This window comes from Carcharodon carcharias, chromosome 5 (assembly GCF_017639515.1).
Source record: "Carcharodon carcharias isolate sCarCar2 chromosome 5, sCarCar2.pri, whole genome shotgun sequence".
NCBI classification, from domain to species: Eukaryota; Metazoa; Chordata; class Chondrichthyes; order Lamniformes; family Lamnidae; genus Carcharodon; species Carcharodon carcharias.
The window spans coordinates 77,882,986-77,896,845 of NC_054471.1; the positions used below are offsets into that span (position 1 = coordinate 77,882,986).

The following is a 13,860-nucleotide window of genomic DNA, read 5'->3' on the forward strand; positions in this document are numbered from 1 at the left end:
TTATTATAGCTGTTCCCACTGACTACCATATAGCAATCTTTAAGCTGCACTGAGTGATTTGTGACAACATATTCCAGAGGCCAAGGAGAAGAAGCAGAAAATCAAAGGACAGGAGGGAATTTCCGCCAGTAATGAGGCTGAAGCAGGCCCTGGGGAGCTGTCAATCAGCCTCGCGCCAGGCCGGAGCAGGCCCGGGTGAGATGTCGCTCGGCCTCGCACCAGGCCGGAGCAGACCTGGGTGAGCTGACACGCAGCCTCGCACCAGGCCGGAGCAGACCTGGGTGAGCTGACACGCAGCCTCGCGCCAGGCTGGAGCAGACCTGGGTGAGCTGACACTTGGCCTCGTGCCAGGCCGGAACAGGCCCGGAAGCAGCTGTCACTCAGCCTTGCGCCAGGCCAGAGCCGACCCGGAAGCAGCTGTCACTCAGCCTTGCGCCAGGCCAGAGCCGACCCGGAGGCAGCTGTCACTCAGCCATGTGCCAGGCCGGAGCAGGCCCGGGTGAGCTGTCATTCAACCTCGGTGGACCTGGTCCACATCTGCTGCATGAACCATTCCCAGGGAACTGGAACTTTGCTTCTAGTGATACTGAGTTATCTTGAGTGAGGTGAGTGAATGTGTCAGTGCGTTCAGAGAGGGAGCGAGCTTAGGCAGCAGCAAGTGAATGGGACCGTCCCCTCTCCTCCCTCTCTCTTTCCCGTCTACAACCCTGCAAAAATGAATCAGTGCGAGCTGCAGCGTGGAGAAGGTCTTTCTTTTCTATACAGAATAGGCAGTCAAAATATATAAAACAAAACCTAAAAGATTTTCTAGCAACCTGAGTTGCAAGCATTGAATCTTTCCCACAAATGTGAAATTCCTGTAACTCGGGCAATGTACAGAACATGTTAATGAGACAGTCATGACAATTAATCTTATTTTCTGTACAGTGTTATAAATAACTAATGGGATGTTTTCTTGTCAAATTAGCAATATTGCAAAATGCTGTTAAACTGAAGTTTGTACTCTCTGGCTTGTTTAATAATCGTGGTGAGACCACCTATAGGGTGCACACAAACTAAAACTGCATTACATCATTGCTGTTCTTAATATTAATGACCTATGCTGCATATATATCAGATGATATTTGTAATTGGATGCCAACAATGGGAGTTATCACATTACTAGGACCTTTCTGTGATTGTTTGGAATTGACTAGTGAATCTTGAAAGGGGAGAAAATGGAATGCACAACTGAGGGTAAGGGTTAAAAAGGTGGGGAGGGGATAAGGGCCCAGAAACAGGAGAAGCACCAGGGCCCATGATTTCTCTCCCAGGCCAGGAGGTAGGAAATGAGTGTTTGGAGAAAGGGTGCACACACTTTTGGCATGACGTGACAAGTGGTGTTCCCGAGGGATGTAAGCTGGTGACTCAGTTTTTCACCAGATGAAGGAAGAGGGAGTTGTATATCCAAGTTTGGAGGCACAATTACAAAGAGACTAAGTGGGCAAAACTAGAGCTGATGAATTCACTCTGGGAAGTGTGGGTTATTCGCTTTGGATCCAGGAAAAACAAACTGGAATAATTTCTTAATGGCAAATGACTAGAAACTAGAGAGGAGCAAAGGGTTTTAAACATAATTTACTAAAGCTTGTGTGCACGGGTCACAAGTTGGAATACAAAAGTGACAGAGCGATGCTTTAGCTGTGCGAAGCCTTGGTCAGACTCCATCTGAAGTAGTGTGTTCACTTTTGGGCATTGAACCTCAAGACAGAAATGTTGACTTTGTGGAAGGTACAATGATCCTGGGTGTACAGCATTATGAGGGCAGGTTACATAAACTTGGTTTGTGTTCCCTTGAATTTAGAAGGATGATCTAATCGGGGTGTTTAAAATGACAAATGGATAAGATAATAAATTATTTCCTCCAGACAGGAAAATCTAGAACAAGGGAACATAATTTTAAAATTAAAAGTGAAATCGAAAAGTACTTCTTCACAGAAAAAATAATGGAGTGTGGAACTCTCTTCCCCAGCAGGCTGTGTATGATGGTATGGTTGGAATTTTTGTTGGATAAGGCCATCAAGGGATATGGATCAAGGTAAATGAAGCTGTAATACAGATCAGTCATGATTAGAATCACTGCCAGAAAAGGCTCGAGGGGCTGAATGGTTACACGTTCCTCTGTTCCTAATCATTTTTGGTCCTATGAAAAAGTGTTCTCTTTGTACAATGAAGTATGCAATTTTTTTTTTTTAATCATTTATGGAATGTGGGCATCACTGGCTTTATTGCCTACCCTTGTTCTATAAATTCGCATATTGCTCCTGAACTAAAGAAACAAGTTTTAAATAACTCTTTACATAGATATACATCTGTATGTATATCTATGTAAAGAGAACTAGATACATTTGGCTTTGTGAATTTTTCTGTTCTTTGACTGCTGTTTGTTCATTTGCAATGAGCATTTGTAAATTCACAGAGATATTAAATTATTTTCATTTGGCAGTACTTTGATAAGACATAACTTAAAGAGCCGTTTCAAGATAATGAATGGCCTAGACAGAATAGATGGAGAGAAATTAAACAATTTCAGAAGTGTCAAAAACCAGAGGACATTGATTTAAGGTGATTGGCAAAAGAACTTGTCAAAGACATGATTAGAAACTTTTTTGCTCAGCAAATGGTTAAGACCTGGAATGCACATTTGAGAGTTTGGTGGGAGAAGTTTTAATTGGGACTTTCAAATAACTTGTCAGATAAACACCTGAAGAGAGGACATTTGCAGGGCTACAGGGAGAGGCTGGTGGAGTGGGACTAGCTGAATTGCTGTTGCAGAGAGCACAGACATGGTGGACCAAATGGCCGTCTCGTGTGCTGTATCTATTCTGTGATTCTGTAGTAAATAACTTGGAATATAGATATGGCAAGCTTTAGACTTGCATACAAATATGTCTCCACAATCAATACGAGAATTTTGTCTCTAGCATTATCAACATTATAGTTGTAATTGAAAATATGGCGAATGTGCTCAAAGAAATTTCCTTGTATTATTTAGAGGATAAGTAAATAGATAGTATCTTATCACAGTACCATGCTGCACTTGGTTAGCATTCAGTAAATGACTATTTACAGCTATCAATAAGTTTTATATTTTACTGATTTAATGATGGCTCCCTAGAATGAAAGCCTGAGCTGGGGTATGTCTTTCCATGTAGGTTAAGTTGCAGACTTTTAAAGTGTTAACTATTGTTCATTTTCTTCATGCTTTTAACAGGAGATATGTGTGATTCGTTTCTGTCCAGTAACTGAGGAAGACCAGATAACATACACCTCACTGTATGCATACTTCAACAGCAGACAGCGTTATGGGGTAGTAGCCAACAATGTGAAGCAAGTTAAGGACATGTATCTTATTCCATTGGGTGCCTTGGAAAAAATTCCTTACCGACTGTTACCATTTGATGGTCCTGGTAAGTTCATATAGCAACTAATGTATTTTTTCTCCTTTAACTTATCTCACTTCCTCCAAATAAGAGGTGTTGCTCGGGTACCTGGATGGGCCCTAGTTATGATTCTCTTTTTGTGGGATATGTGGAACATTCCTTGTTCTAATCCTGCTCAGGCCCCCTCCCCCTTCTTTTTCCATTACACTGAAGAATGTATTGGTGCTGCCTCCTGCACTCGCCCAGAACTGGAAAAATTAATCAATTTTGCTTCCAATTTCCCATCCTTCATTCATTTTCACATGGTCCATCTCTGACACTCCCCTTCCTTTCCTTGACTTTAATAAGCTGTCTACTAATATTCCTGAAAACCCACCGATTCCCATTGCTACTCCGACTGTTCTTCTTCACATATGTAAGGTGTCCATTCTGCCAATTTCCCTATCTCCGTCACACCTCATCTGTTGATCTGTTCTGACCTTCCACAATGCTGCTTCTAACATGTCTTCCTTTTTCCTCAACAGCGGATTCACCCCAACGTGGCTGACAGTGCCCTCAACCATGTCCGACCTGTTTCCTGCACTTCTGCTCTTACCCTTTCCCCTCCCTCCAGGAACCATGATAGGGCTCCTCTTGTCCTCATTTTCCACCCCAGCAGCTTCCACATTCAAAGGATCATCCTCCACTATTTCTGCCACCTCCAGCGTAATTTGCAAATTCTCCCTATGTCTATGTGGATTTCCACTGGGTACTCTGGTTTCCTCCCACCGTCCAAAGACGTGCTGGTTAGGTAAATTGGCTATGGGAAATTGTCCCCCAGTGTGTGTGTCTGTGTGTGAGCGTGTGCTCTTTGATGGACTGGTGCTTGTCCTGGGTGTACCCTGCCTAGCGACCATTGCCTGTTGATGTAAGCTCCAACTCCCCAGTACCCTGAATTGGATGAACAGTTCTGGAAAAGTGAGAGAGCGTATTCGTTGCTCACAGTGCAGCCTCCTCTACATTGAGGAGACCAAATGAAGATGGGTGACCGCATTGTAGAACACCTCCACTCAGTCCACAAGCATGATCCCAACTTTCTGGTTGCTTGCCATCTTGCCCCTATGCTCATATTTCTGTCCTCAGCCTGCTACAATATTCCAGTGAATCCCAGCGCAAGTGTGAGGAACAACACCTCATCTTCCAGTTAGGCATTTTACAGCCTTCTGGACTCAATGTTGAGTTGAACAACTTCAAACTGTGAACTTTGGCCTCCATTTTGATTCCTTTTTTGCCAAGTGTGAGTCTCTATCTTGTTTTCATGCTTTTGCTTTCACACATAGTTGTCCTTTATTCTGCCATTAACACTTACTCTGGACCGATGCTTTGTTTCTTCACTGCAAGCATTACCACTTGTTTTGCCTTTTCTTCCATAACATCTTTGCCATTTAATCTCTCCTGCCCTCAAACCAATCCCTGACCTCTTTGTTCTACCTGACCCTTTCCCATTTTACAACAGCATAAAACCCATCCTATTTCTACTCGCCTCAGTTACATAGAAGAGACCCGAAACGTTAATTGTTTCTCTCCACAGATGCTTCCTTTCTTGCTGAGTTTCTCCAGCATTTTGTTTTCATTTCAGATTTCCAGCATCCGCAATATTTTGCTTTTATTATAATGTGCTTTTTTATTGTTTTGTAGAATGTTAGTGCAGTAAAAGCTGATATGTAGGTTCCTAATTCATAACTTCAGAGTGTAGCCTTGGTTGCTATAAGAAAGTTAGTACAGGTTTCAGGTAATTAATCATTTTCCTGCTGTTAATTATTTTAATTTATTATTGATATTAATAATTGATTAATTGTTAAATATATTTAATTATTTAAAATAATAGTGTACCCAACTGGTATTTTTACCAATAAATCCATACTTATGCAATTCCACCCCCAGCAATCTTGTAATTAAAAAGTGTTTAATTTCTTTAGTCAAGTAAATGGGAGTTGAGTTGTTGGCTGTGGTAGCACTCATCTCTCAATCAGAGTTGTAGGTTCAAGTCCCGCTCTAGGACAAAAATCAAGGGTGTGATCCTAGTGCAGTATTCAGGGAACACTGCACTGTTGGAGGTGCAGTCTATTGGATTTGCTCGCTCAGGTACATAAAAGATCTCATGGTGCTATTTTGAAAAAGAGTAGGAGAATTATCTCATCCCTAGTATTTTGGCCAAAATTCATCCAACATTACAAAAATTAATTATCTGATTATTCGCACATTGCAGTTTGTGGGAGCTTGCTGTGCGCATATTTGTTGTCCAGATTCCTACATTACAACAGTGGCTACATTTCAAAAGTACTTCATTGGCTGTAAAGCACTTTGGCACATCAGGTGGTTATAAAAGGTGCCATGTACATACAAGTCTTTTTTTGTATGTACATGTAGCCTGACCTTTTTTCTATCCGGCATGCAGACTTGATAGGTTCACTATTGCATCTCTTCCTCCACCTGACCTGAAGGGAGGCTGACCCACGTGTCTGAGGTGTAAAACAAAAACAGAATTACCTGGAAAAACTCAGCAGGTCTGGCAGCATCAGCGGAGCAGAAAAGAGTTGACGTTTCGAGTCCTCATGACCCTTCAACAGAACTTATGTAAGAGGTGTAACCTTAATTTAAAATATTTTTGGGAAATAATACACCCACACAAGGGAAGATAAGGCAATGTGTTCTCTAGATTATTAGCCCAGGCCTCTGGAATACTAATCCAGTAATGTAACCACTGTACTGTTGTTTCTGTACCAGTTGTGATGTCCTACATTTTAAAAACAGTTGACTCCAAGTGCTGCTAATTGAAACATAGATTATTTGGCATTAGAGGTGAGAAATGGTCTGTAAACAAGCTGCCTTCCTAACTGGTGATAGACATCCCAGAAGTGATGTGCAAGCTCATAATTAACATTCAGTTTTTATTTTGTTTATGCCTCACTGCATTGGAATGTTTTTCTTTATTAAGGATATTTATTGTTTGCATATTAAACTTAAAGCTCAATTATATTTTAGTGAATAGTTGAAGTAGCTGAGATGGGAGGAGTGCACAGTTTCTCCAACCCCACTACTCCACAGGTCGCACCATAAGTGTAAATGTTTAATTCACTCACCAAGATGGCCAATTGTTGAACTTCACTACTGTTAGACCCAGAATGAAAGAGATTTTAACCAGGCTTCTTTCAATAAACTCAAAATTATTGATTTATTATAAAACAAAATCTCTCTTATGAAAACAAGTTGCAAAAACTGGTTAACATACAATTTGTAATCCGGAAGTGTAACTATATACCCCTTTAATTCCAACACACACACAAAAACAGGAAAAAACAAACCAGGTCTGCTAAGGAAAAAAAGAACTCTTTTCCCAGTAGGAATACTTTATGAAAAAGCATAAAGTTGAAAGGATTTTGACGATGTCGATCTGGTGGTCCTGAGTGTAAAGACAGCTCACTGGTCACAGTAGTTGTCTGGAAGTTCTTTCCAAAGGAGCTTCAGTGAATCACTGTCCTTGGGAACTCTCACCTGTCGCAGCTTCTCAGGCTTCTAAATACAGAGGAGCCACACTGAGATGCAGGTTTTCTTGCTGAAGGTGACGCCCACACTGTACTCCAAGCAAGACTGGGATAGAGAGCTGAACCTCCTTCCTTCTCAGCTTGCTCTCAAAACACAAGCTAAGTCCAAAAAATAATATTCAAACATAACACATCTCAGGTCAGGTGTTTTCCAGAAAATCAGCAAGGGCCCACAGCCTGGTGGTAACAATTTTTTTTCACCAGCAACTAACTCCAGTAAATAAATAGTCCTTATTGGCCCAGGCCTTGCTGGTCATTTAGCTGAAGTCTTGTGATTTCTTGGAAGAAGCAACTTGCTCACAGTCCAAGGTGCACTTGTAACCTTTCAGAAAAGAAATCCTGGTCTGTTCCCAAAAAAGTCCAAATAATTCAATGTCCTTCCAGTTTTTAAAAAAAACATATAGTTCTTGGAGAGATATATTCCTAACATAGGAAAAAAAATCAGTTTTGCTGAGTTTGTGCCATAGATTTGGACGTGAACTATATGAAGTGTTACTGTATAGCAACAATGATTCTTTGCCCACAACCACCCCTCCTTCAGCCCCACCCAAAATAGGCATGACCCTTATCGGGAGTAGCACAGCTATATGTAACTTCCATTGTAGTGATGTTTTTATGTTGCTAGGGCACATTTTAATGCAAAATGTGAGACTGTATGAAGTAGTCAGTGAGGATTCTACCTAATTAATGTAATTTTGGTACTTTAAGAGATGTTAATACTATGAGTTATTCAGGTTTATACAGTTGTTATTAGCATCAATTTTGTTTATGTATGTAAATGATACATAATTATAATGTAATGACAAGTCATTAATTATTATTGACAGGACTCGAAGTAGTTCGCCAGAATCTTCTGCTTGGGTTAATAATTCGACAAAGAATAAAGAGATTATTTAGTGCTTCACCTTCTGAAGAAGTATCTGAAACAGAAAAACTGCCTATTAGTTTGCCTCAAGAAAAGAAAAGCAAACCAGAGTATGTGGAAGATGAAGGTGAAAATGATGATGATGATGAAGAAAACCAATTCTTTAATTCCTTCACTTCTGTGTTGCCTAAATTTAGAAGCAAACCCAAACAGTCATCACCAGTTGAACCTCAGATTTTGAAAACACCACCTTCGTCACCAGCTGAACCTATTCCTATCCTATCTACAAAACCATTAAGATTTCTCCCTGGAGTTTTGGTGGGTTGGGAAAACCAATCCACAGCTCTTGAATTATCCAACAGACCACTGGATGATATTCTTCAAAGTCTGTTGGGAGATGCAGATAGAGAAGCTGAACAGAAGTCTATCTCCAGCATCGGACCTGAGTTAGGAGAGCCTGTAGTCAGTAAAGATTCAAAGATGTCACATCCTGAAGAAATAAGTGAAAATCAAGAAAATGCTAAAGATATTTTGCATGATCCTCCAGAGGAAAATGAGAAAGCTGATAATATCTTGGAGGATGTCAAGGTTGCAGAAACTTCAAAGGCAAGTGGGTACCTTGCAACTCTCACGCTAAAAGACAAGCCTCCAGATGTTTCAACAGAAGCATTTCTTTCAAGTCTTGCAGCTATAAAATCACAACCAAATCACAAAGAAGAACATGAGAAACTTCGGCATCACTATAAGGTAAAGAAGGTGAAAATGGAAAGCTCAAAAGAACAAAAAGAAGCTTCTGGTAGTTCACCATCTCAGCCTGTGACCCCCAAGATTGAGCTATCTTTACTCGAGCCTACTACAAATGCTGAAGAAGTTGATTCTACACAAGAAGCTCTTACAAGAGTCTCTCAGGTTGTCAATGTAAGCAGAGACCCGAGACAAGCGGCCGTTCGAAAACAGCAAGGTATTATTACAATCAGCCAGCCTGTGGAGGAAAGTGCAGATGAACAATACTTGGATAACAGAAAAGATAAAAGTGAAGATGAAAGCTTAAACATAAAGGATGCAGAAGAAGCTGTTAAGAACCCCTTAGAAACTGAACAACGGGAAATAACTACTAAGCAACTTCCGAAAGACCCAGTTAATATTCAAAGTCAGCAATCCAGTAAACAGGTGCAAGGATCAACACCTTGTATTACAGAGGTTTCTCAATCAGTCTTTCACAATATCTCAAATACAGTACCAGAAGCAGAACCTGCAGGTTCTTTACATAAAGGAGAAGCTCATTCTGATACAGAAATGGTAGAAACACACACTATTGAGACTGTACAGTCATACCGAAGAGAAACTACTCCATTACCTTCTTTCCATGGCCCACGCGCTAGTTCGCATTTTGAATTCTCTTCAAATGCTGTGCCTACCCAGAATCAAACTCAAGTGTCAGCAGTGTCCACATCATTGCCAAGTGGCCCTTCAGGTAGCCCAGTACCAAGTGGAAACATCTTCCCCCCACCATTACCGCAGCTTCACAACTTTTCCCAAGTTCAAGGTCACTCTTCTAGTTTTCCATTTCAACGAGGTCTGCCTAATGCAAATTTTCAACCACCAGGTAATTTAATGCCTTCATTCATGCCAGTCCGGCCCCCACCACTTCCTCCACCACCATTTAGCCTTCAAAGTGATCCTCATTTGAGGTTTCATTCCCCAGATCTTGGTGCAGCACATGCCTTAGGCCCAAACCACATGATGCCTTGGCTACCGCCAATTCCCTGTCCACCGCAACACCACTTGGGTCTTATACATCTTGCACATGGTCAAGCAATGCCACCTTTCACCTCCGACCACCCAATTGATGTCAATAGATATGCACTAAATGCAGGAACATCAAATTTTCAACCTCTCAAAGATGACCATAGACAAGAAAGGCATCATTGCGATCTTTGGGATAGATATAGCCAACGCTCAGATCGTAATTTTGGCAAGGAGCATGGCAGTCATCATAGACATAGGTTTTATAGTGATTCTTATCATCGAAGAAAAGATAGACACAAAGAAAGAGAGAGGGACAAATACTGGGACCGAGATTCAGAACGAGACAGGGACAAATATAAAGACAGAGACCGCGATAAAGGGAGAGACAGAGAAAGGAGAAGTCGCCATGAGGACAGGCATAGAGATAAAGATCGGGACCGATATCGGGAAAGGAGCCATGATGATGCAGACTCGAGAAGAGATCGAAGCAAAGAAAGAGAAAGGAGCCATGATGGTGCAGACTCAAGAAGAGTGCGTAGCAAAGAAAGAGAAAGGAGCCATGATGGCGCAGATTCGAGAAGAGATCGAAGCAAAGAAAGAGAAAGGAGCCATGATGGTGCAGACTCGAGAAAAGTACGTAGCAAAGAAAGAGAAAGGAGCCATGATGGTGCAGATTCGAGAAGAGATCGAAGCAAAGAAAGAGAAAGGAGCCATGATGGTGCAGACTCGAGAAGAGTGCGTAGCAAAGAAAGAGAAAAGAGCCATGATGGTGCAGCCTCGAGAAGGGAACGAAGTAAAGAAAGAGAAAGGAGCCATGATGGTGCGATCTCGAGAAGGGAACGAAGTAAAGAAAGAGAAAGGAGCCATGATGGTGCCATCTCGAGAAGGGAACGAAGTAAAGAAAGAGAAAAGAGCCATGATGGTGCAGTCTCGAGAAGGGAACGAAGTAAAGAAAGAGAAAAGAGCCATGACGGTGCAGTCTCGAGAAGGGAACGAAGTAAAGAAAGAGAAAGGAGCCATGATGGTGTGGACTCGAAAAGAGAGCGAAGCAAAGAAAGAGAAAGGAGCCATGATGGTGCGGTCTCTAGAAGAGAGCGAAGCAAAGAAAGAGAAAGGAGCCATGATGGTGCAGACTCGAGAAGGGAACGAAGCAAAGAAAGAGAAAAGAGTAAACCTGAAAATGAAGATCATGATAGTGACAGAGATAGAGGAAGGGGAAGAAGTAAGGACAAACATAGAGAGAAGGTCCAGGAAAGAGAAAAAGATGCAGACTGGGAAAAACACCACAGGGATAAAGACCATGATAAAAGGGACCACAGTGACAGAAGCAAAAGCAAGAGGAGAAAGAGTTCTCCAGAGTCTACTACTGACTGACTTGTCAGTACAGAACCAAAAATGCTAATCTGTGAACTTTGTCCTGATAATTTGAAGCAGAAATAAATGGTATATCTGTACTCGTCAACTAGGATGCCAGTTCATGTTGCAATGTTATGACATGATTTCACTTGTGTGTTTTCTTGTACAACATACAGTATTTACAACCATGTCTTGCTGCTCTTAAATACTAATTAACAATACAAGAAGCTGGTAGAATAACTTTTTAAGTAGTTTTATTACTTCTGATTATTAGCCAAACAGATAGTTCTAGCATGAGCTACTATATATGTCAAAATTAAAAAAAGTTTAAAAACCACAGCTCTTGCTGTTTCTGTTGTATGGATTCTTTCCGAAAATAATGCACGCATTGTAGGCAATTTGCAGTGGCACACACTTATGAATAATTATACAAAGATATCATGTTCTTATTCAAACCAGTTGTGGTTGTACATTTCTGAAGTTTTATGTTGTACTATTTCAATCTATTAATTCCAGTTGCAAGAGTTGGCTGTTAACTATTGCACTGTTTTGATGCTTAAACAGGCAATCACTACAATGTAAGTGTTGTATTAAAGTTTTAGATAAAGAGTGCATTGAGAATAAAACTATACATCCAACTATATTTTGTAAAATTGTCACCTTGTTACTTGGCTATTATCTTTGTTGCTTCAACATTGTAGATTATTGCTTGTATACTACCTTTTTTCTGTTATTATTCATCAATCTTTTTACTGATGAATCTATGTAAATATTTTAAATGATGTTTTCATTGTAAATGATTATAAAAATGGATTTTCTTCACATTATAGTTGTGTTCTGGTTTTAATATAGCATATCCCTAAATGTGGTTTGGGAATTTTCGAGAATTAAACCATATGCTATAACTAATTTGAGGGTGGTGGAACGCTCCTGTCAGGTTTTTTGGTAAGTACACTTGGGAAGTATGAGGGAACTTTATTCTGCATCTTAATTAATGCAACGACAGGTGATTAATGCGAAAGTAGGAAAGTACTTCATTTCTCACAATAAGTCAAGATGGTAAAGGTAAAGTTAAGAAAAACAAAGTAAGGATCAAGTTATGAGTGTCTAAGTAGAGCTGGCATTCACTTTCACCCTTTGACCTTTTCAAAGAACAAAGAAAAGCACAGCACAGGAACAGGCCCTTCGAACCTCCATGCCTGCGCCTGTCAAACTAAAACATTTTGCACTTCCGGGGTCCATATCCCTCTATTCATATATTTGTCAAGCCGCCTCTTAAACACCACTATCGTACCTGCTTCCACCACCACCTCTGGCAGCGAATTCCAGACACACACTACCCTCTGCATAAAAAAACTTGCCCCGCACATCTCCTCTAAAGTTTTCTCCTCTTATCTTAAATCTATGTCCCCTAGTAATTGACTCTTCCACCCTGGGAAAAAGCCTCTGACTATCTACTCTGTCCATGCTACTCATAATTTTGTAAACATAGAAGTCGCTCCTCAATCTCCGTCGCTCTAGTGAGAACAATCCAAGTTTCTCCAACCTCTCCTCATAGCTAATAACCTCCAGACCAGGCAGCATCCTGGTAAACCTCCTCTGCACCCTCTCCAACGCCTCCATATCCTTCTGGTAATGTGGCAACCAGAATTGCACCCAATATTCCAAGTGTGGCCTAACCAAGGTTCTATACAGCTGCAGCATGACTTCCCAGCTTTTATACTCAATACCCCTGCTGATGAAGCTAGAATGGCATATGCCTTCCTGAGTACCTTATCCACCTGCATTGCCATTTTCAGTGACCTGTGGACCTGTAGACCCAGATCCCTCTGCCTGTCGATGCACTTTAAGGGTTCTGCCATTTACTGTATAATTCCTACCTGTATTAGACCTTCCAAAATGCAATACCTCTCGTTTGTCCGGATTAAACTCCATCTGCCATTTCTCCGCCCAAGTCTCCAATCAATCTATATCCCGTTGTATCCTTTGACTATCCTCTTCACTATCTGCAACTCCAACCTTGGTGTCATCTGCAAACTTACTAATTAGCCCAGTTACATTTTCTTCCAAATCATTTACGTATACTACAAACAGCAAAGGTCCCAGCACTGATCCCTGCGGAACACCACTAGTCACAGCTCTCCATTCAGAAAAGTACCCTTCCAATGCGACCCTCTGTCTTCTATGTCCAAGCCAATTCTGTATCCATCTTGTCAGCTCACCTCTGATCCTGTGCGACTTTACCTTCTGTACCAATCTGCCATGAGGGACCTTGTCAAAGGCCTCACTGAAATCCATGTAGATAACATCCACTGCCCTTCCATTGTTGATCATCTGTCACTTCCTTGAAAAACTCGATCAAGTTAGTGAGACACAACCTCCCCTTCACAAAACCATGCTGCTTCTCACTAATATGCCCATTTGCTTCCAAATGGTAGTAAATCCTGCCATGAAGAATCTTCTCCAATAATTTCCCTACCACTGACATAAGGCTCACTGGCCTGTAATTTCCTGGATTATCCCTGCTACCCTTCTTAAACAATGGAACAACATTGGCCATTCTCCAGTCGTCTGGGACCTCACCCGTAGCCAGTAAGGGTACAAAGATTTCTGTCAAGGCCCCAACAATCTCTCCCTTGCCTCCCTTAGTACTCTGGGGTAGATCCCATTTGGCCCTGGGGACTTATCCATCTTAATATTCTTCAAGATGCCTAACACCACTTTTTTGATCTCAACATGATCCAGGCTATCTACACACACTTCCCTAGACTAGTTTTCTTACAACCTGGCATTAATTTTAACCCTTTGAGCTCCTCATGGTGTAAGATTACAAGGGCACCAAAAAGAAATATCCCTCGCAAAACTTAATACATAAAAATACATG

General features: G+C 41.2%; 1 protein-coding gene across 1 annotated transcript in view; it reads left to right on the top strand.

Annotated features, from left to right (window-relative positions):
* phf3 (PHD finger protein 3) overlaps nt 1–11,798 on the top strand; it is a 133,952-nt gene extending 122,154 nt beyond the window's left edge. Inside the window, exons 15-16 of the mRNA XM_041187764.1 lie at nt 3,254–3,449; nt 7,834–11,798. Coding sequence (XP_041043698.1) covers nt 3,254–3,449; nt 7,834–10,994 — 3,357 coding nt within the window. The 3' untranslated portion in view covers nt 10,995–11,798. The remainder of the gene's footprint in view (nt 1–3,253; nt 3,450–7,833) is intronic.
* Nucleotides 11,799–13,860: the final 2,062 nt, after the last annotated feature.